The following is a 21,483-nucleotide window of genomic DNA, read 5'->3' on the forward strand; positions in this document are numbered from 1 at the left end:
ATAGCACTCACTAGACAAGGGGCATGGGTTACAAAACCTAGTGAATTGAGAGGGAGTGGGGACAGGTATGTGTACCTGATGGTAGGGGGTGGCCCTTTTGAGGGCCTGGAACACCAATTGCATTACCACCCTTAACCCCCCCCCACACACACACACACACTGTTGAACAGCAGAGCTAAGTTTGCTTCCATTAGGAGTCTAGCTAGAAATTGCTGAACTGAATTCACTTTGGGCCAACGGTGCACCAGCACTGGGGCTCCCCTACTACAAGCTGAAATCACTAAAAGAGCTGAAATTGCTGAGCTGAGATCACTGAGTGCAGTATTAACCAGTGGGGGAGCCTGAAGATATATTGCTAAGCAGCTGGCAGAGCCAAGCAGTTTGTGGGAAGGTTGGAGTGGCCCATGGAACAGCAAGCGGAGTGGTGCAGAGCGGAGCTGAGCCATTTGCGGGGGCAGCTGGAGCGGTTCATGGGACGGCTGGTGGAGTGGAGCGGCTGGCAGAGCTGAGCAGTTTGTGGGACAGTTCACCATGGAACGGGGAGCATAGCGGAGCAGTTTGCGGGGATGGCTGGAGGCGTGGTGGGTAGAGCAGAGCCATTTGTGGTAAAAGCTGCAGCAGAACTCCACGGAGAGGCGGGGCAGTCGGCCTCGGACCACATAAGTTGCCCCTTAACATCCCATGTGCCGCCCCCCCCCCCGTTTTCCGCCCAGGCTGGGGGTGTGTGTGTAAAACTCTGTAGATAAGCTTTCGAACTCTGGGGCGGCACTGACCAGGGACAGAGACTTGGAGGTGGGTCTTTTGCTCATGGTTTGTGTTATGAATCCTGTTTGTGGTGTTTCCCCAACATAATGCTGCATTGTTTCCTCCTTTATTAAAAGGCTTTTGCTACACTCAACAGAGGGTCCTGTGGCACCTTTAAGACTAACAGAAGTATTGCAGCATAAGCTTTTGTGGGTGAATGCCCACTACATTAGACTGATGAAGTGGGCATTCACCCACGAAAGCTTATGCTGCAATACTTCTGTTAGTCTTAAAGGTGCCACAGGACCCTCTGTTGCTTTTTACAGGTTCAGACTAACACGGCTACCCCTCTGATACTTGCTACACTCAGACTCTGTGCTTGCAAGAGGTGAAGTATTGCCTCCTAGAGGCACCCGGGGAGGTGGTATGTAATTGTCCCAGGTCACTGGGTGGGGGCTCAGTTTTGCATTGCGGTATTGAAACGGAACCCCTAGATACTGAACCCGGCCCTTGTTGCTGCCAACTCAGAGGGGCAGAAGGGTTACAATTATAAAACGGATCAATTGAAATATAAATATTGTACTTACATGTCAGTGTATAGTATATAGAGCAGTATAAACAAGTCATTGTCTGTATGAAATTTTAGTTGGTACTGACTTCACTAGTGCTTTTTCTGTAGCAAGTTGTAAAACTAGGCAAATTTCTAGATGAGTTGATGCACCCTTGGAAGACCTCGGCATGCCCGCAGGGATACGTGTACCCTTGGTTGAGACCCACTGTCTATCTTTTATTTTTGAACTATGAATTCTATTTGCTGTCTGTGGGCCTGACCCAAGCCCGGTGAAGACACCCAGGGACTTCACTGGACTTTGATTCAGACCTTATTTCTCTCATAAATGATTCATTAGTGACTTTAATTATTATGGTTGGGATTTTCAAAGCTGTATAAGGTAATTAAACCCTACTGAAATATTCAAGTACTATTTATTCCAGTATGTTCGAGGAGGCTATTTTGTGTGCATTGGAATTCCCCAACCTTTACTACTTCTAATTTGCTGAGCTGTAGCCACAGCAACACATGGCTGGGTGGGGTAGCTAGGCACCCAAACATGTGAGACCATTTTCTTATAAGTACTCCTCATTGTCGGTGCATTATCTGCCAGATGTTAAACTCTTCCTGGCAAACTGCTGATCTTGACAAGTTTCAGCCCAGTTTGACTTCCCCTGTTTTTTTTTTTTTTTTTTTTTTTTTTAAATCAGGGTACAGCCTGTGGCTGATGAAAGGGCTGAGATGCAGGCTCTTCTAGGAATGGCCAGTAACAGTTTATGTCAGAGACACCTGCAGCTTCCCACTCAGCTTTCCAAAGAACCCAGCCCCTGCACTGCAGATTCCTGTGTGACCACAGAACATGAGAGCACTCAGCCTGGGCAGGAAGATTATAAGGGATTAATTGCATGCAGGCTGCTGGTTTCATTTTCATTTTGTGGGCTGCTCTTCTCAATGAATCATCAGACTCCCAATGAGTTTCCACAAACCCCCACCCTGGGTATCTTCACGCAGAGATTTCAGTTGTCGTGTGGCAGAGCGACGGGTTCCAATTTCTGCTCTTGACCTGCCTCGGAAAGCACTAGCTGCAAGTGTGTGGGCCGGGGCGTGGAGCAAACCACCAGAACAGGAGACATCAGAGCAGCTTCAAGAACCACGGGCTGTTAATTGCACAGGTGAGCGCAGCATTCCCCAGCAGGTGCAGAGAGCTCCCACCCTCCAGTGCCTGGGTAGCTGGGCCAGACCTAATGCTGACAGACAGCTTGAACCCTGCCCAGGGCCGGCTCCAGGTTTTTTGCCGCCCCAAGCAAAAGAGTGCCGTCCCTTGAAAAGTGCTGCCCCAAGCACACTGGTGCCTAGAGCCGGCCCTAACCCTGCCTCTGTCTTGTTCTTATTCACTGGTGCTTTGGAGGCTGGAGACCCATGGCTCTGTGATCCCATTGGCAGTGGCTCTCAGCCTATGGACTGGTCAGTCCATGCTGATCTGGGAGGCGGAGGTGGGGAATAGGGTTGGGAGGTGTCTGGCGGAGGGAGGCTCTCTCTTAAACCGCTCCCCAGAATGTTGTCATGTGAGCGGCAATTGCCCTCCTGACAGACCCGCATCCCACGCGGCCCGCTCAGCACTGGAAGACCTGAGGAGTTTAGACTCACCCAGAGTCTGACCATCTCCCTCTAGCCCTGCAGGACCTTGTAGGTGACAGTTTTCCTCCCACAGCTGGTGGCCGGTACTCCCCCTTTTCCCCCCAACAAGCAGAGCTCTCTATACGGTCACTAGGGCCCTGGCCATTGTCAGTCTAACATGAGGGACACTCTGATGCTACGGTGACAGGCACTAATACCAAACCCAGACAGACAGGACCCAGCCTGGGACATCAGGTCATGGCCAGTGCCGCAAGTACAATTGCCACTCTCCGTGGGCGGGAAGGCTCAGTTAATAGCTAGGAATTGAGGTCTGCACTAGCCTAGTGCTTGGAAGACCTGGGTTTATCTCCTTGCTCCCCAATTTCCTCTGTGACCCTAGGCCAGGGGTGCCAAAATGGGGGGATCCTGGGAGGAAGGGGTGGCATAGGAGTGGGGCCTCAGGGGAAGGGGTAGTACAATGGCGGGGCCTTGGGGGGGAAGGGGCGGCATGGGGGCAGAGCCATGGTTGGGGCGCTGGTGTCAGGGGCACCATTTAAAGGGGGTAGGGGGCTTCTGCCCCCCTCCCCTCAGTTTCAGCATATGTCCTAGCTTCAGGCAGAGCTCTTAACTGAGGGCCTGTCTACACTGGCAAAGTAACAGTGCCAGCAGTTACAGTGCTGCTTAGAGAGTGCCAAAGGAAAACCACTGTTGTGTATTCAGACTGACAGCTGCCTGCACAATAGCATGCTCACACTTGCAGCATTTTTCACAAACAGCAAATGTGAAAAATTGGGACGGGAGTGGGGGGGGTAATAGGAGCCTATATAAGAAAAAGACCCAAAAATCGGGACTGTCCCTATAAAATCGGGACATCTGGTCACCCTAGGCCCTTGTGGAGCAGTGCACTCTGGGCAGCTATCCCACAGAGCTCCTCTTTCTATTCTGCCGCATATGTGGAATGTGAGTTCTGCAGGGAGGTGGGGCTTCCAGGTTGTGCCCCTAGGGCAGGGAGTGTTTACAAACAGGCAGAGTGATTCAGATAAGAAAGGGCTGGCAATTAAATTAAGGATCTGGAAGTCTTTAGATGAACCTGTAAAACAGAAATGCCTCTGCGGGGGAGCGTTAAGACAGAACGCAGGGGATTCAGAAGACATACAGCCAAGATTACATTAAGAAAAGAAGGAAATGTGAAGGGGATAGGTGAAAAGAAGGGGCCAAAACCAAGGGAAGGGATAGCATGTGACACCATCACCATAGTATCTGAGCGCCTCACAATATCTAACTTAAAAAGCAACAAAGAGTCCTGTGGCACCTTATAGACTAACAGACATATTGAAGCATAAACTTTCGTGGGTGAATACCCACTTCGTCAGATGCATGTGAATGTCTAACCTATTTCTCCTCACAGTCCCTCAGTCCCTATCTGAGCCCCGCTGCTCCTGAGTTTGCATAGTCATGCCTACTCTGCCTACACATGCAAAATGATGATGGAGCTGCTTTGCCAAAATGATCCCTTTTGGCTGGTGCTGGGTTACAGATCACTTCAGTATTGAGAGCCGGGGAATGAAATGTTCTCCTTATTGTATGAGTAAAGCAGTGGCAGCAGAGGCAACAGCAAACAGCCAGTTAGAGGCGCACAGTGACTGCATACATTGCTTGGTGCCTCTCCCCCCTTTTTGGGGAGAGAGGTGAACCCACCTCTGAACTCTGGGTCTTTGCTAAGCAAGGACAGCCAACTGTGAGTAGGGTGCAGTGGCAGGGGGGAGGAGGTGATGTGTTAAAGGGACATTTGTTTGTAGGACTTTCGCGACCACAAGGTGGAAAACTGAGGCAGAGGACACTGCCTGATCCGCTGTGAGATTGGGTTAATTTAGGGTTGTGTGCTGGTGAATGTGGTGGTTGTGTTTTCCCAAACTAATGCTTGGTTCCCTTTTCCTTTTAATGAAAGTTCTCTTTTGTTATACACACACTCACTGCTTGTGAGAGGGGAAGTATTGGCTCTTAAAGGCACTCTGGGTGGTGGTAAATTTTCCCAGATTACTAGGTTGTGTTAAGAGGAACCCCTTGATATTTAACCCTTCTTGCTGCCGACTCCACCCAGCAGAAGGGTTAAATAAGACTTTAGCTTTATTAACAGCTAAAAAGTTTAACTATATTTTTGTAACATCTAATCAAATACAATTTGTAAATCCCAATTTTAAAATAAAAAATTTGCAAACCTTAAAATACAACCAAATACACCTCTACCCCGATATAATGTGACCTGATATAACACAAATTCAGATAACGCAGTAAAGCAGTGCTCCGGGGTCGGGGAGGGGGGGAGGCTGCGCACTGCGGTGGATCAAAGCAAGTGTGATATAACGCGGTTTCACCTATAACGCAGTAAGATTTTTTGGCTCCCGAGGACAGCGTTATATCGGGGTAGAGGTGTAGTTTTTCTATGGGCTTAAACTAAAATAAGGTTTTTGTTTATAATTGTGGTGTTATGAACCGAAACAAAGGTCTGATCCTATGGGGAGCTGATTAATTAAAAAAGGGGACTATGTTGTAATAATTGGGCCTAGAAATTTAACTTAATTGTGAGCTCAAGTGTAAAAACTATATGTAAATTCATACAATGTCACAACACCCTGTAATGATAAGTGTAAATGGGAGAAGTTGCACAAGGAACACACAAACTAAATCAGTCCAAATGAAAAGGCTACTACTATAACTCAAGCACTAATATAACTTAAAATTGTGTTTGTTAAACAAGAAAAGTGTAAAACCAGCAAGCGGTGAACCAAAATCAGAAATTAGGGCTCCTGTAATTGGTGGACAATATAATGAGGGGAGGGCAAGGGTGCCGGAATGGCCCTCCCACTTTTTCCCCAGCCATAAGGACAAGCGATGGGTGGTGTGGGGGAGGGTGGAGAAGAGCAAGCGTGGCGGGGTCTTGGGTGGAAGGAATGGGGTGGGGCCTTCCCCCACTATTAGGGACCTTCTGCCGCTTCTGCGGGAGGAGCTATTCCACCTATCACTCACATTTTGGGTTCTTAAAGAAAAAGAAAAACTGACTGCTGGAGGAGTGTAACCCACACACCTCTGCAGTGTGGTGTTCTGTCCCATCTAGTGGCAGAGAGAAAGAGCTGCTGACGACCGGGATCTGTCAGTGTTACATGAGCTTCACCTTCATGACTGTCACCCCTGCCATGTCCTGGGACCCCAGGTCCTTGTCATCCTAAGCTTAAGAGTTTCCTGACCAAGCCAAAGAAACCAAGCCAAATGACACTGAGGGTTTTCCCCTGCCCCTCCCCTCCAATGTGTCCTTTTCCTTCCCCACCTTTCCTTCTATCTAACCAGAGTGTGGCTTAGACAGCCAAAAGTGTACATTTTGCAACACAGCTGTACCCTGTGATCAAACCAAGGCAGCCAAATGCAATGCCCTAAACAGCCCAATGCTGGTACAAGTTTGCTGAGTCCCAAAGTAGCTAATAAAACTGCCTGTGTTTCTCCAGCAGTAAAGTTGCAAGTAAAAATCAACCCCAGAGACAGAAGCGGCATTTTTGATCTTTGCTGCTCTGTTCTGTCCCCTTCGTGTATCTTTGTCTTGTCTTCTAGGAAATGGGATTGGACTTTAACAGCTATTGCAATGACAGCTCGAGCCCATTTCAACTAACTTCTTTTCTCACCCTCCCACCCCAAAAAACCCAGTTATTATCATATTTAACACCATCTAAAAGACTGTCAAACATGGGGTTTTTTTCCCCCATCTAAAAACCTCTCTCCAGCTAAAATACAAAAAAAAAGGAGTTTAAATAAGTCTCTCTCAAAGCATTTGAAATGTAAAGTATTAGCTGTTTTTCCTTCTTTTCTGTATCTTTAATGGAAGGTTAAAATGATTTTAATGGTCTGTTTGCCAAGGCACTAAGCAAGCTAAAGTCTCTGTATACTGTGACAAAGTTCCTCATCTATCTTGAAGTATTGGGAGCATAAGCTTTCATGGGTAAGAACCTCATTACAGATTCTTGCATCTGAAGAAGTGATGTTCTTACCCACGAAAGCTTATGCTCCCAATACTTCTGTTAGTCTTAAAGGTGCCACAGGACCCTCTGTTGCTTTTTACAGATTCAGACTAACACAGCTACCCCTCTGATACTTGACTCCTCTATCTTGGTGGGTCCTGCGCTTATTGGCAGATTTTCTTGCCTCAGAGATTCACCATGTGGGTTGGGGAACAGCCCAGAGACCTTCCCCTCTGGAAGAACCCACAGTCCTGGTCAATTGGTTTGGGGGGAACCCAGGCCCGCTCTCTACTCCGGGTTCCAACCCAGGGCCCTGTGGACTGCAGCTGTCTATAGTGCCTCCTGTAACAATTGCATGACAGCTACAACTCCCTGGGCTACTTCCCCATGGCCTCCTCCAAATACCTTCCTTATTCTCACCACAGGACCTTCCTCCTGGTGTCTGATAACGCTTATGCTCCTCAGTCCTCCAGCAGCACACCCACACCCTCTCAGCTCCTTGCACCTCTTGCTCCCAGCTCCTCACACTCACACCACAAACTGAAGTGAGCTCCTTTTTAAAACCCAGGTGCCCTGATTAGCTTGCCTTAATTGATTCTAGCCGCTTCTTCTTAATTGGTTCCAGGTGTCCTAATTAGCCTGCCTTAACTGGTTCTAGCAGGTTCCTGATTACTCTAATGCAGCCCCTGCTCTAGTCACTCAGGGAACAGAAAACTACTCATCCAGTGACCAGTATATTTGCCCTCTACCAGATTCCTGTACCCCACTGGTCTGGGTGTGTCACAATACCCAACGCAAAACCTTGTTTAACGTTAAACAGTGACAGTGTTACATTCACTCCTTTGGCCTCTACAAGTATCAGGGGGTAGCCGTGTTAGTCTGTATCTACAAAAACAACAAGGAGTCTGGTGGCACCTTAAAGACTAACAGATTTATTTGGGCATAAGCTTTCGTGGGTAAAAACCTCACTACTCTATGCATCTGAAGAAGTGAGGTTTTTACCCACGAAAGCTTATGCCCAAATAAATCTGTTAGTCTTTAAGGTGCCACCAAACTCCTTGTTGTTTTTGGCCTATACAGTCCATCTAAATTAGTGCAACAGTTTTGGCACCCAAGATGGGGCCTAAAGAGTTAATACATACCCAGTAGCTAATAGCTTAGCAAATAAGCAATTGGTTTTTAAAGGTGATTTAAAACAAAAATTTGTTTTAAAATTTTACATGTGTTATTCTAGTTTGCAAAGCGAACCATTAATGCTTTTGTTTTTTAAAAGGTTTTTTTTTTAAGTTATAAATTCTTTTACATTTTTTTAACAAATGCTTTGTTTTGTTTTCTTTTTCCCCCCTTTATTTTAGGGTTTGTAGTTTTTATAAACAGTAAAAACTTTAAAGGTTTAATGTAAAAGTATTTTTAAAAAGGAAAAGTAGGAAAATAATGTTTTAAATTGTTAGATTGCTAAAGCAATCTTTTACTAAAATGACATCTTAAATGACCGCCTTCTTGTTAACAAAATGCCAACTTAATTAAAAGCTGCTACAGCATTAACTATGCATTAAATCTCAAACTACCAAAAGCTATTGCAACACCAAACTTTTTTTTGTAATTTTTGTAAAAAAATATCAACCCCAAAGAGCCAGAAGCTGCATTTTCAACCTTTGCTGTTCTTTTCTGTTCCCTTTGTGTGTCTTTGTCGTGTTTTGTCTTCTAGGAAACAGGACTCAACTATAACAGGAACAGCAACAATGACGGCTCCAACCCATCTCAACTAACTTTTTCTCTTCCTTCTGAAATCTCTCTCCAGACAAGAAAAAAGAAAACAGTTGCTGAAATAAGTTTTACTTACTACTCTATATTTAAAATGCTTTAACTGTTTTTCCTTCTTTTCTATATTTTTAATAAAAGGTTAGTAAGCTCTTCAATGGTGTTTGCTATGATACTAAGCAAAGTAATGTCTCTGTATACCAAACCTTGCTTAACACTGTTTAATGTTAAACAGTGACGGGGTGATATTAACACCTTTGGCCCATATAGACCATCTAAATTAATGCAATAGACCTCACCAAATGCTTTGGCATTTGGTCTTTTCAGAGACCCCTAGCTCAGAGGGGATCAAACGAGGCTGCTACTTCCCCCATAGGATCCTGAGTGAGTTCATGCAGCTTGGAAAGGAATCCAAGGTTCAAGATGTTGGTCTAGTCCCCTCAGTGCAGCTTGCCTGGGAACAGTGTTGAGTGGAACACTGCAAAATTCTGTGGCAGCTGCTTGCTACCTGCTGGTGTTTGAGGAGGAGGATGGAGGTTCTCATTAATTTATTCCTCTGTATTTATTTTAGAATTCTCTAAATCCATAACAAGCTCCCTACAGTCTGATCCTCTCTCACCACGGTAACAGAGGGTCACTTGGCCTTAAAGAGCTCCTCAGGGACCCTCAGAAAGCTTTGAGTTTAGATTTTCAAAGGTCACTGCTTGCATTTTAAGGGCCATTTTTGAGCCCTTGTGGGGAAGATGACTGACTAACCACACCACCTAATCAGTGCACATAGGCCAAATTCCAGCCCTTTGTGGGAAGTCTGCATGAGAGGGATTTGCACAGGGGATCGACAAGTAGTCTGGGAAGGACACAGTTGGGATGGAGGGCACCTGCTCATCCAGGCAAGGCTGGGTTAGCAGTCACCTCTTGCTGCACCTTTCCCCCCCGCCCCAGGATTTGGGGCCATTGGATCTGCTCTGTGTTCAGCCTGATTGCCCATGCCCCTGTTGCTTCACCAGCATGCTTACATGCCCCCATGCCACAGTCCCTTGGAAAGAGCCATTTCAGAACAGTACCCTGCAACATGCAGGGCTAAACCACCCCAGAGGTGGCTTCATGTCAGTGGTCAATGCATAAATTGTGTAGGTTTATGAAGTGCTTTGGGATTCTTCACAACACTCTAGAAATCCAAGATCTTATTGTGCCTGTCCCTTTGCCTCATCCCTAGCTGCTTTTTAACAATGTCTGGGACTGTCCTCTGGGCTGTTGTTTTTATCAGTGTTTAAGATGTCTGGGTGTGTCTGTTTCCTGCAGATGTCTCATGAAAAGGAAAGACCCAGCGTCCAAACTTCCCCAATCATCCCCAAACCTCGTGGGGGAAGGGCTCACTACGCGACCTGGGGCTTCATTGTTCTCTGCGTCTTTGCCCTGTATCACATGGAGCAGTCCTGGAACCATGCCGCAGAGAACATCACCTTCTACTTCACGGCCCTGCAGATCGGAGCTCTGCTCAGAGGGGTTTGCAACTTCGTGGAAGAGATTTGGCATGTGCAATCCAGGTGACTGAATTTACAGCTCTCTGCTCTTGAGAGGCACTCTCAGGCTGGCACTTGTAAATGGTCCAGGAAAGAAAGTAAGAGAACTAATCGCTGTGAGGGAGGTGGGCGAATGTAGGTGCATGGTTCCTACTAGCTATACAGGAGCTGTAAAGGAATCCAAAGAAGCATAGGCTTTGCAATCTGGTCTCTGTGGTGGTTTCCCATCTGCCCCACTCTCCTGTCTGTTGATGTCCCTCAGGTTTCTCTACTCAATCCCTCCCTCTTCTCTCTCCCTCTCTCTAGTATCTTGTGCCTTTACTATTGGGAGCAACTCTGCAGATTGCCCATTACCCATAATGCCCAGGCAGGAAGATGCATGACTATTAAGTCACAACTTAGGGCTGTCCCATGCCTATGTCCTACACACCTATTAAAGCCCATGGAATCTACATGGGAGGACATCATCTGAGGGGGTTCTCTCATGTCCTATGTGGGGTCAGGGTTTGCTTCATCTCTGGCGCAGGTTCACGTCCAAACCCACCAGATCTCAGATGTCCCTGGGTGCCATGTCACCCCAGTGGAGCCAGGCTGCCTGGGCCTGCCCTGGCTGAGGTAAAACCCAGGGCCTCCAGTGCAGAAGGCTCCCCAGCAACGGCACTCCACACTGGGGCTGGATTGCCTTCCCCAGTAAGCTCTACAGTGCTGGTTGGAGAGGCGGTGGGCACTGCCGTAGCTGTTACTTCCCCAGCATGGGCCCACTTGCTCCCTGCTGGCTGAGTCCCCACCCATGTGGATAGTCTTTTATAGGGACCCCCTGGGCTGGGAAGAGAAGAGAATGGAGAGAGGTAAATAGTGATGTCCCCCAGTGGTCTATACTGGGCCCGTCCTATTCAACCTATTCATAAATGATCTGGAACAAGGGGTAAACCGTGAGGTGGCAAAATTTGCAGACGATACAAAATTACTCAAGATGATTAAGTCTCAGGCAGATTGCGAAGAGCTACAAAAGGATCTCACAAAACTGGGCAACAAAATGGCAGATGAAATTCAATGTTGATAAATGCAAAGTAATGCACATTGGAAAATATATTCCCAACTATACATACCATATGATGAGATCTAAATTAGCTGTTACCACTCAAGAAAGAGATCTTGGAATCATTGTGGATAGTTCTCTGAAAACATCCACTCAATGTGCAGTGGCAGTCAAAAAAGCAAACAGAATGATAGGAATCATTAAGAAAGGAATAGATAATATGACAGAAAATATCATATTGTCTCTATATAAATCCATGTTACGCCCACATCTTGTATACTGCATGCAGATGTGGTCATCCTGTCTCAAAAAGATATATTGGAATTTGAAAAGGTTCAGAAAAGAGTAACAAAAATGATTAGGGGTCGAGAATGGCTTCCGTAGGAGGAGTGATTAATAAGATTGGGACTTTTCAGCTTGTAAAAGAGATGACTAAGGGGGATATGATAGAGGTCTATAAAATCATGACTGGTGTGGAGAAAGTAAATAAGGAAGTGTTTTTACTCCTTCTCAGAACACAAGAATTAGGGGCCACCAAATGAAATTAATAGGCAGCAGATTTAAAACAAACAAAAGGAAGTATTTTTTTCACACAATGCCACAGTCAACCTGTGGAACTTGTTGCCAGAGGATGTTGTGAAGGCCAAGACTATAACAGGGTTAAAAAAAAAAGAGATAAGTTCATGGAGGATAGGTCCACCAATGGCTATTAGCCAGGATGGGCAGGGATGGTGTCCCTAGCCTCTGTTTGCCAGAAGCTGGGAATGGGTGACAGGGGATGGATCACTTGATGATTACCGTTTCTGTTCATTCCCTCTGAAGCACCTGGCATTTGTCACTGTCGGAAAACAGGATACTGGGCTAGATGGACCTTTGGTCTGACCCAGTATGGCCGTTCTTATGTTCTTATCAATGCAGTGGGGGTCTCTCCTTCTCAGCGCAGGGGTGTGCTGGGCCTGGAGACCCCTCTGCACGCCGATCTGCAGGCGCAGACTGACAGCCCTGTCTCCTTGTTTCCCTTTTCCTCAGACACCGCAGCAGCTGGTGGAGGGTGGTGGTTGCCTGCCTGAGCCCAAGTCTGCGCTGCCACGCGCTCCTGCTTCTGGTCAGCATCTGCGCCTACATGGCCCTGTTCGGCGAGACTGGGCTGCAGCTCTTCCTCAACCTCATCCTCGTCTGCCTCTGCCAGCTCCTCAGCTTCGCCTTTGGGCTTCAGGTAAGGGCAGGACACCCCAGTCCCCAGCAGCCTGGCAATGCACCCCTCTGCTCCCCAGAGAATCCCCAGCAATCCTGGCAGGCGTAGGCCAGGCCTGCATAACCCAGGCTATGTGGCGCTCTGCCCTCCACTAGTGGACAGGCCACGTATAACATTTTGAGTCCTCTAGCTACACCCTTTGGCTAAGGAGCCTGGGTTCTCTAGTTCACATCATGGACTCATGCTTTAAGGTCCCGAATTCCCCACAAGTGGTGACCCATCCCGAGATGTCTCATTGCAGCTGCACATGGGAATTGCAACAACTGAACCTAATCAGTTTCTCAATCAATGTTGTGAACTCATTGGGACCCCCGCTCTGAAGTGGATTGGAGCACGGTTCATCTCAGTCTAGCTTCATTCGTTGCCTTACAGGAAGAACTAGGAGAAGTGGGATGAAACTGAGCAAAGGAAAACTGAGAATGAAGATAGCTCACGTGGCAGGGGCTGTGCTGGGGCTGTGCATCCTGTCTGGGCTGTAAAAATCACCAGCACTAGTAAGCATTCCCACTAGTAATAATAGGAGATGCTTCTTCAGGATGTGATATCTATGGAAGACATTCCTTGGTCCTTTAATCTGGACTGGGGCAAGCACTGAGGATTATGCTGCAGGGAACGATCCTGCATCACAAAAAGGGTGGAGAGCTGAGCTGCTAAGTCAGGCCCATCTCTGATCCCTTGGGAGGTTTAATCTGTTGCAAGGGAGATTCAGGTTAGATATTAGGAAAAACTTTCTGACTCTAAAGGTAGTTAAGCCCTGGAAGAGGCTTTCAAGGAAGGTTGTGGAATGCCCATCACTGGAGGTTGTTAAGAACAAATTGGACAAACACCTGTCAGGGATGGTCTAGGTTTATTTGGTCCTGCCTCAGCACAGGGGGCTGGACTTGATGCCCTCTCAAGGTCCCTTCCAGCCCTGCATTTCCATGATTCTAAGATGGAACCTCGCCGTGTTTGCTGATGAACCCTGCCTTGTCTGCACATGCTGCTCTTCTTCCAACTGAATTGTTTTAGAAGCCACGATGCAGCAAAATTCTTTTCATTAGAGCAACCCCATTAATATTTGATATCATCGTCCTGATGCCACCATCCATCTCGGCAGGGAAGCTAGCGAACTACTCAATTCAACTAGCTTTTAATGAGCACTACCACCCCAGGGTTCCAGTACCATCCCCAGCACCCGCAAAACTCCTACTGGCATTAGAACGTTGGCATTTTTAAACCTGGCACTTAAGTGAATGCTTGGGAGGAGAAGTATATTTAGCTGCTGTCTCCAAAGGGTTAAGTAATGGGAGTGCTGCAGGCTTCCAAAGCTGCCCTCTGCTCTCAATAATGCCAGTGTAAAACCAGGTATTTCTAATGACTTCATTAGGGTTACTCTGAATTGACACTCCAGATTCAAGGATTAGAAAACATGCCTTACAATGATAGACTCCAGAAAGCTCAGTCTAGTTATTTTAGCAAAGAGAAGATTAAGTGGTGAGTTGTTTACACTCTATAAGTATCTACATGGGGAACAAATATTTAATAATGGGTTCTTCTTATAGTTTTCGCTGCTAGATTGAAGATTCAATAGTTGGAGGTTGAAGCTAGACAAATTCAGTCTGGAAATAAAGCATATATTTATAATGGTGAGAGTAATTAACCATTGGAACAATTTACCAAAGGTCATGGTGGATTCTCCATCACTGGCAATTTGTAAACCAAGATTGGGTGTCTTTCTAAAAGATCTGCTCTAGGAATTATCTTGGGGAAGTTCTTTGGCCTGTGTGATACAGGAGGTCAGATTAGTGATCACAATGGTCCCTTCTGGCCTTGGAATCTACGACACCACTAGAACTGAGAGCAGAGTTTGGCCCATGGTGAGAAATAGAGACCCTTACAGAAATTTTGAACTGAGAGGATTTTGGTGTAAAAGGAGGATCTAGGATGCCCAAGGGGTTTGAACACCTACTCTATATAATAAAATTCTGGGATTATCACCAGTCTCTGTGTCACACTGAAATTTAGACTCTCTGTTGAGTCATGGTGAAGTGATGGACACAGCTACAAACATGGTTGAGAGTTCTTTTGTTTAGAATATCACCAGGTTCAATCGCCACTGGGATTCACCATCTGTTACCATCCAAGTTTTAAATTCTAGACCATTTTGACTTCTCAGACTTCACCCCTGCAACAGCAAGACATGTATTTATGCCATGCCAAAGTCCTAGGCCATGGTGATATCAGAGGTAACTCAGCCAATCACCACCCTTATTCTACAGCTAATTTGCATGCAGTAATTTCATGGGTTGTAGAGGTAGACTGTGCAGATGATAGATCACGTGGCTCAGCTGCCACACCTGTGTGACAGCATGGGCTTCCAGCCACTGGTCCACACCAGAGGCTTTGAGCATCTCAAACAGGGCATTTGCAGGCTGGATTTCTGGGCTGTATTCCCAACTGTGCCACTGAAGCCTTAGGCCTCATAGTGGTGTATAGCAGACCTGGAAGTTACACATGTGTGTGTGATCAGAATCGGGCCTACTCTTTGATTTGTGGTAAGACATTTTAACCCTAGTGGACCACCCTTTCCTCATCTGTTAAGGGAAGATGATGATTGACCTGCCTTGTAGGGCTGCTGTGGGAGTTGAGTAGGGTTGGGTTTATAAAGCTCTTTGAGGAGCTCTAGACCTGCAGTGTACGGCTCATGCAAGGGAAAGCATGGCTGCTTGGCTTTCAGGTGTATTCAGAGAGACAGCAGGAGACACAGTCACCAGTGGGTGTGGGAGGAAATCCCGCTTAGCTTGTAAGATGGTTTAGTTATGGCATTTCTTCCTTCAATCTGTAGAGTCCCTCTGCAGTGGAAATGTCTGAAATCTGTGAAAAGAACAACTGCAACGTAGCACATGGACTAGCGTGGTCTTACTATGTGGGGTATTTAAAGTTAGTTCTGCCACGTAAGTAGTTGTTTCCCTGTTTGTATGGGAATACAAAATCCTTTGTAATAAAACTCCTCCTTTGTACACGTTAAGGGGGAGCCAATTAGCCAGTCAGAAAGCTGCTACTCTCACTTCATTTGTCTCTGCTCCATGTTCTCTTCCTCTAAGGCCTTAAAGATTTGATCAGTGAGTTCAACAGAGCCAATAACAATTTGCTGAAGTGCAAGGAGACCTGGAAATTGCACATCCTTCTCCCAATGAGCTGTGAGATATACGATGACCTGCAGAAGGCTGACAGCCACATCCAGTACTGGAAGGATCTCCCGGCGCTGCAGCTGGACCGTGCTGGCACTAAATGGAGAAGCTACAAACAAAGCATCTATACAATTTTGGGTGAAGACAAAAAGGTACATTTATCATCATGCTTCTCTAGCTGAAGGGCCACGGGAAGGACGGATGTGAGCAGAAACGGGTCTGGTACACAAAGTTTAGCTGTGGATCCAAATTCCCGCAAGGGTTGAGAAATTCAGGTGCTGGATTTTGGCTTGGGCCCATCTCTAGCCAGGAGACATGAATAGTGTAAAGGTGGGGCTCCAAGATAGGACTGTAGAGCCTCCAAAGGGCCAGTTCAGAACAGCATCCAGCAGTTGGGATGAAGAGAAGCAGATGCCTTTGCACAGCCCTGGGATTCACACAAGGCCTTTCCTTGCAGCCATAAACCTCTGCAGGAAAATCCCAGTTTACTTAGCTGAATGCAAAGCTCCTGTCTGCACTAAATCCAGCTACAACCTAGGAGCAGCACTGACCCTGTTGTATTGGCAGCAAAAACAGCCTTGGGCATATACCCCTATGCAGTAGGATAAGGCCTTCCTGTTCCAGCCTCCCTCCAACCCCCAATATACACACTGTCAGCTTGATCACCGTCCCTGATTCCGTCTCCCTATTCCCATTTGTCTCTGCCACTATCAGGCCGTGGCAGACACTGAAGTGCCTTGTCCCTCTGCCCGCTTGGACAGCAGAGTGCTGACTGCACCAGTCCGGTTGCCCAGCGTAGAGGCAGACCCACCCCCATGCTTGTGAGCAGGCAAAGAAAGCAGCTGTGGGGAGTCTCTTGGCTGCCCAGAGGCAGCAGGGCCAGGGTCCAGTGGGGAGGGAGCTGGGGTGGTCCTTGCATGGGCACACAAGGCCCTCAAAAGCTTAGGTCTGACCCTGCTTGGCAGTGCTCTGGCAGCTGCTGTGTTGTGCATAGGAGGGGGCCACCAAAGGGTTCAGCCAGCAGCGCTGGGATTCCCGGGGGCCAGCCGCCTGGGGAGGGATGCCTTAGCCGTGGTCTCAGGACTGCTGGGGTAATGCCCAGGTTTCTCCCTCTCCCGTCCCTCTAGTTGAATTACTGCATTGTGGAGTATGCCCCCCCGCTGCAGTCCCTCTACGCTATGTCCCAGGATGAAAGCGCCGCCTTTGGCCGGGAGGATCGCCTGGAGCAAGCCCAGCTCTTCTGTAGGACCTTGGGGGAGATCTTACAACGCTCCAAGGAATGCGCGGGCTGCTACCGGCTCATTGTGTATGAGGGTGAGGAGTTGGGGGACTGCACAAGGGGAGAAGTGCTGGGGTTTTCTCCACGCCCTGATCCTCAGGCACAGGAGTTCACTGCGGCCTCTGGCGCACGCCCAGCATGGCAGTTAGTATCAGGATTATACCATCATCTCATTGGTGCTCTCTGGTGTCACTGTGCTGGGTAAGAGTGGCTCAAGGTCCCCATCATAGGTCACGTGGGCCCTTTAATGCACATGGGCTCCTGTGGCATGGGTGGCTGGGTCCTCTCACACCACAGCCCCTTGGGCCATGGGGAGGTTTCTGCAGTGCACTGGGGACCTTTCATGTGCAAGGCCTCCTGATTAATGGGGTCCCTGATGCCCCTCCCCAGGCTCTAAGACAGGGGGATCCCAAAACACAGCCACTATCCCTCAGATGCTGTGGGGTAGGAAAGTCCCATTTAGCCAGTTTTGCCCTCTGCCTGTTTCTCCTGAGTTTGCTGGAACTGGATGACAAAACCCCAGCAGGGCTTCCTGAAAAAACACTTGGAGAGGAACATTTCTCATTTTGCTCAAATTTTGAGTGAAAATTTTCCATTTTTTTTAGTTTTGTTTTGGTGGGGGGAAAACACACCCACTCACTCTCACTCTTTCACTTTTCTCCAGTGGAGAAAGGGTGGGAAAAGTTTAAGAAGTGTGAGAATGGGTTTTTTTTCCCCTACTTTCTCTCGTTTTTTTGTGTGTATTCCCCCGTTTTCCACTGGGGAAAAAATGTAAAACTGGGGGAGGGGGCAGGGGTTCCTACCAAAATGAAAATTCTCAACAAGATTCAAAAAATTCTTTTTGAAATTCATTGATAAATGAAATGTTTCCACCTTTTGGAGCATGGGAGAGAGAAATTTTTCATTTTGGTCAAAAGGTGTTTTCTTTCCCCTCCCCCTGAAATGTTTGGATGGAAGAGCATCCAGCAGCTTTACATTTCACCCTTTCTTCCAACAATCAGCAAGTCCAATGCCAGACACCTAGCTGCATTGGCAGCTGCAAGGCTTGAACCTGTGAATTTTAGGTTAGCTTATATTGTATGAAGCTCCTGGACCTCTAGCTGTGGCCTGGCTGCCACTAGAGTGGCCCACTGAGTAGGTGTAAGATGCATGGGCAGCAATGGTACCTCTTCTTGCTGAAGGGTTTGGAGACTCTGCTTGCTGGAGACTCAGCTTGCCTTGGATTCCAGCCCATTGAAGCTGGTGGGGTTGTTTTCTGTTTTATTTTCCAGAGTCGGGAGACAGCGACAGCCATTTTCTGTCAAAGGAGATCCTAAAGCACATCAGACAGCAGCACTTGGAGGAATACACCATGTGTGAGGGGAATCACGAGTCCAGCACCTTCCTCTCAACAGAGCCCAATATCCTGATCAGTGACTCGGAGCTACCCGGGCCTCTGCGGAGCGATGGCTTCTGAAACCTGCGGATGGGACTGGCAGGTTACTCCCTCTTCAAGCATACAAAGAGAGAGGACTAAGACAGTCAGGGCCATCCTTAGGCATATGCAGCATACACGGCTGTGTAGAGCACCCTAAAATTTGGGGTACCCCTGGGTCTTAGTGTCCACCCTTCCACCTTTTCCTATCCCTGTTCTGACCCTTCCTGCAGGCTCCCACCACAGCTAGCTGCTGCAGCCTGGTGAGTCTTCCTCCTGAGGGGATCTAGTACTTAAAAGTGAAGAAGCCTCCAGCCTGCCAGACCTATTAGCACAGAAGTGGGCTGTAGTCCACGAAAGCTTATGCTCTAATAAATTTGTTAGTCTCTAAGGTGCCACAAGTACTCCTGTTCTTCTTTTTGCGGATACAGACTAACACGGCTGTTACTCTGAAACCTGTTAAAGAGTGGTACTGAAGCCATTTAACAGGCATTTGCCAACCCCCAGGTATATACTGTCAGTTTCTGAATTTACTGACAAAAACAGTTGTGCATTACTGTAATATTTACTCAGAACATGTCAGTCTTCAGGACCTTAGTTTAAAATTTTCTTTAAAAATATTTCATTTAGTGAGTTGTGAAGATTATAAAATCACATCTCTAAAAAAATCCTTGCATAGATTTTTAAATGCACAATTTGAGTATTCATCTTTAGCCTTAAATGCTTGGATCTTCAGACATATTTTTTAAGTAAATCCTTCAAAAGACCACCCTTCTCTAAAATACACATTTTAATTTTAATTGCTATAGTACAAAAAACATGCTTCCAAAGTCTTCCTGTCCTTTCTGTCCATCCCTTTCTCCCTTCACCCCCCTGTTGAAGAGAGCCTCTTTCCTTCCAGATAGCTGGACAATCGAGTTTCCCTTTCTTTACTTCTGACTATTTGATTAATTAGTTTTAAGAGAACCCTCCAGCAAAATCTGTACCTTAGAAAAATATAAAATCCTTTGTTATGCCTAAAATCTTTGGAAACATATTTTTTAAAGTTGGTGAAATTTCACAAACATGACTATTGTTATGGAGATCACACAAAGTAAATTAGTGTTCCCTTTTTCTGAAAGCAATGAACATTGTTATGAACACACTAAACCTCTGTGACTGATTAATTTAAAATAATGTCTTTGTTTCAGTGAGTTAAATATGTAGTGAGCTGGAATGCTTACTTTATGAAGGCTTAGAAATACTGATTAAGAAAATGTAAAACAGAAGAGCTGCATCATGTTTTCCATAATATTTAATGTTGTATTCAGCAGGACAGCTGACTTGCCCTTACTACAAAGTTTTTGCAAAGAAATCTTTGACAAACTTCAGAATATATCAAAAAACCTGTGACTGACATTTTTTATTCCCAAGTTTAGTGCTTTTAATTAGGTATCTTCTGCATGTCCAGTCTTCACCATTTGGCATGCAGTGGAAAACATGCTCCATTTTGGTTTTTTTTCAAATGTCATTTGCTTCATTTGGGTTCAGGGATTTGGCTGGAAGGGGGTTAGCAGGGAAGGGGAGGGAAGAGAGGAGGGAGACAGTGGGAAGAGGGTGGGGCGTGGGGGGAGTGGGGGCAGGGCCTGGGGCAGAGCAGGGGTGAAGTATGGGTGGGGCCACACGCAGAAGAGGTGGGCTAGGGAGCTAGCCTCCTCAAGTGGCAGCTTTACCCACCGCCCATGACAGCAGGTAAGAGCGGGTTGGCTCCCGCACACCCAGCGTGCGCTGCACTGTCCTTAGGCCGGGGCTGTATTCACAGAGCTGAATGTCCCAGCGCCACACATTCTGCATGAGGGAGAGGGTACAGGGGTCTCTGCAGGGAACTGTGACTCTCTGCCGCCATGAGGTGGGCCAGGCAGCTCAGTATCCTTTGCTGCCACGTCCCTCCCCACCCCAGGCTGCGAGCCCTGGCTGCCGTCGGGCATAGGGGCACCAGTTTAATAATACTGCGTAGGGCCCCATAAATCCTAAGGACGGCCCTGCAGACAGTGCAACATTCAGGCTTCCTTCTTTCCTTCCCATGTACTGTTCTCTCTCGTCAAGCACATCTTGGAAGTCCAGTTCTCTCCATTCCTAGATATAATCATGCTAGCACCCCCTATTGGGGAGCTATTGATAGTAACATCCCATTGGTCACATTTATTTGAGATAGCAAAATTAACCATGATTTCCATAAGCTGCTACATGCTTAACATTATATCATATGCCCATAAGGTATGTATTATCATAGGTCTAATGTCAGCTTGTTGTTTGTTTTTACATAAACTAACTCTTAACTTGCTTGGCAACTAAGGTATTTTCCCCTGGGTTTGGGAAGGTTGTTCTTTCACGCCTTAGTATTGTTGGGTGTATACCTTGAGCGCGGTTTGATTTTGGCATATGTGCTGATTCGGTTGTGTTTTGAGAGTGTTCTGATATCTGTCAGTCACTCATCCATCTGTGTTCCTTCCCTGTCCTGCTGATCGAGTCTCAGCATAGTGCGTATTTCATTCACATCCACATTCTTGTCTTGGATACCTAGTTGGAAACTATTTAACGTTTCGGTGAAATAGCTGCTCATCCGCTGCTTTATTATTTAACTGTTCGACACATGTAGCTTGCTTCCAAGTGCAGGATTTGTCCTGAGGAAGTAGTTTGATCTCAATAGGGTCTCCTGGTGGTAGTTATGGGATGTCTTTAGCTTGTCAGTCACAGCAGGCTTTGGCTTTTTCACATCTCTCTTCCTTTTTGTCTGTCACTCCGTTCACCTCTGCTGGCTGCAATAATGCTAGCGTTATAGGCACCAAGGTACGTGTTCAGCTTCATAGCAAGTGTTGCACCAGGCAGCTAGTAAGGCCTTCTGTGGGCATGTTTCTCCACTGAGGAATGGCTTGCCATATATTTTCTCTGCTTTTTTCAGTTTTATAGATTCATAGATTCATAGATTATAGGACTGGAAGGGACCTCGAGAGGTCATCGAGTCCAGTCCCCTGCCCGCATGGCAGGACCAAATACTGTCTAGACCATCCCTGATAGACATTTATCTAACCTACTCTTAAATATCTCCAGAGACGGAGATTCCACAACCTCCCTAGGCAATTTG

The 21,483-nt window shown here is 46.9% G+C and overlaps 1 protein-coding gene across 2 annotated transcripts; it reads left to right on the top strand.

The window, feature by feature from the left end:
• The first annotated feature begins 1,986 nt into the window (after positions 1 to 1,986).
• Positions 1,987 to 21,281, top strand: STING1 (stimulator of interferon response cGAMP interactor 1). 2 transcript variants are annotated; one of them, XM_065555862.1, is made up of 7 exons: positions 1,987 to 2,466; positions 8,627 to 10,226; positions 12,271 to 12,457; positions 15,321 to 15,429; positions 15,580 to 15,818; positions 16,794 to 16,980; positions 18,217 to 21,281. In XM_065555862.1, exons 2-7 carry the CDS (start codon positions 9,955 to 9,957, stop codon positions 18,399 to 18,401), a joined length of 1,179 nt encoding a protein of 392 aa, XP_065411934.1. In that variant the 5' UTR covers positions 1,987 to 2,466; positions 8,627 to 9,954; the 3' UTR covers positions 18,402 to 21,281. The 2 variants fall into 2 exon arrangements, with proteins under 2 accessions (XP_065411934.1, XP_065411935.1); XM_065555863.1 differs by having other exon boundaries at positions 1,988 to 2,466; positions 9,982 to 10,226.
• Positions 21,282 to 21,483: the final 202 nt, after the last annotated feature.

Source organism: Chrysemys picta, chromosome 8 (assembly GCF_011386835.1).
Source record: "Chrysemys picta bellii isolate R12L10 chromosome 8, ASM1138683v2, whole genome shotgun sequence".
In the NCBI taxonomy this organism is placed as follows: Eukaryota; Metazoa; Chordata; order Testudines; family Emydidae; genus Chrysemys; species Chrysemys picta.

Coding starts and splice junctions, on each gene's coding strand:
- STING1 (XM_065555862.1), top strand. CDS start 9,955: ATGTCTGGGTGTGTCTGTTTCCTGCAGATGTCTCATGAAAAGGAAAGA. Junction 10,227..12,270: donor ATTTGGCATGTGCAATCCAG/GTGACTGAATTT, acceptor CCTTTTCCTCAG/ACACCGCAGCAGCTGGTGGA. Junction 15,819..16,793: donor TTTTGGGTGAAGACAAAAAG/GTACATTTATCA, acceptor CCGTCCCTCTAG/TTGAATTACTGCATTGTGGA.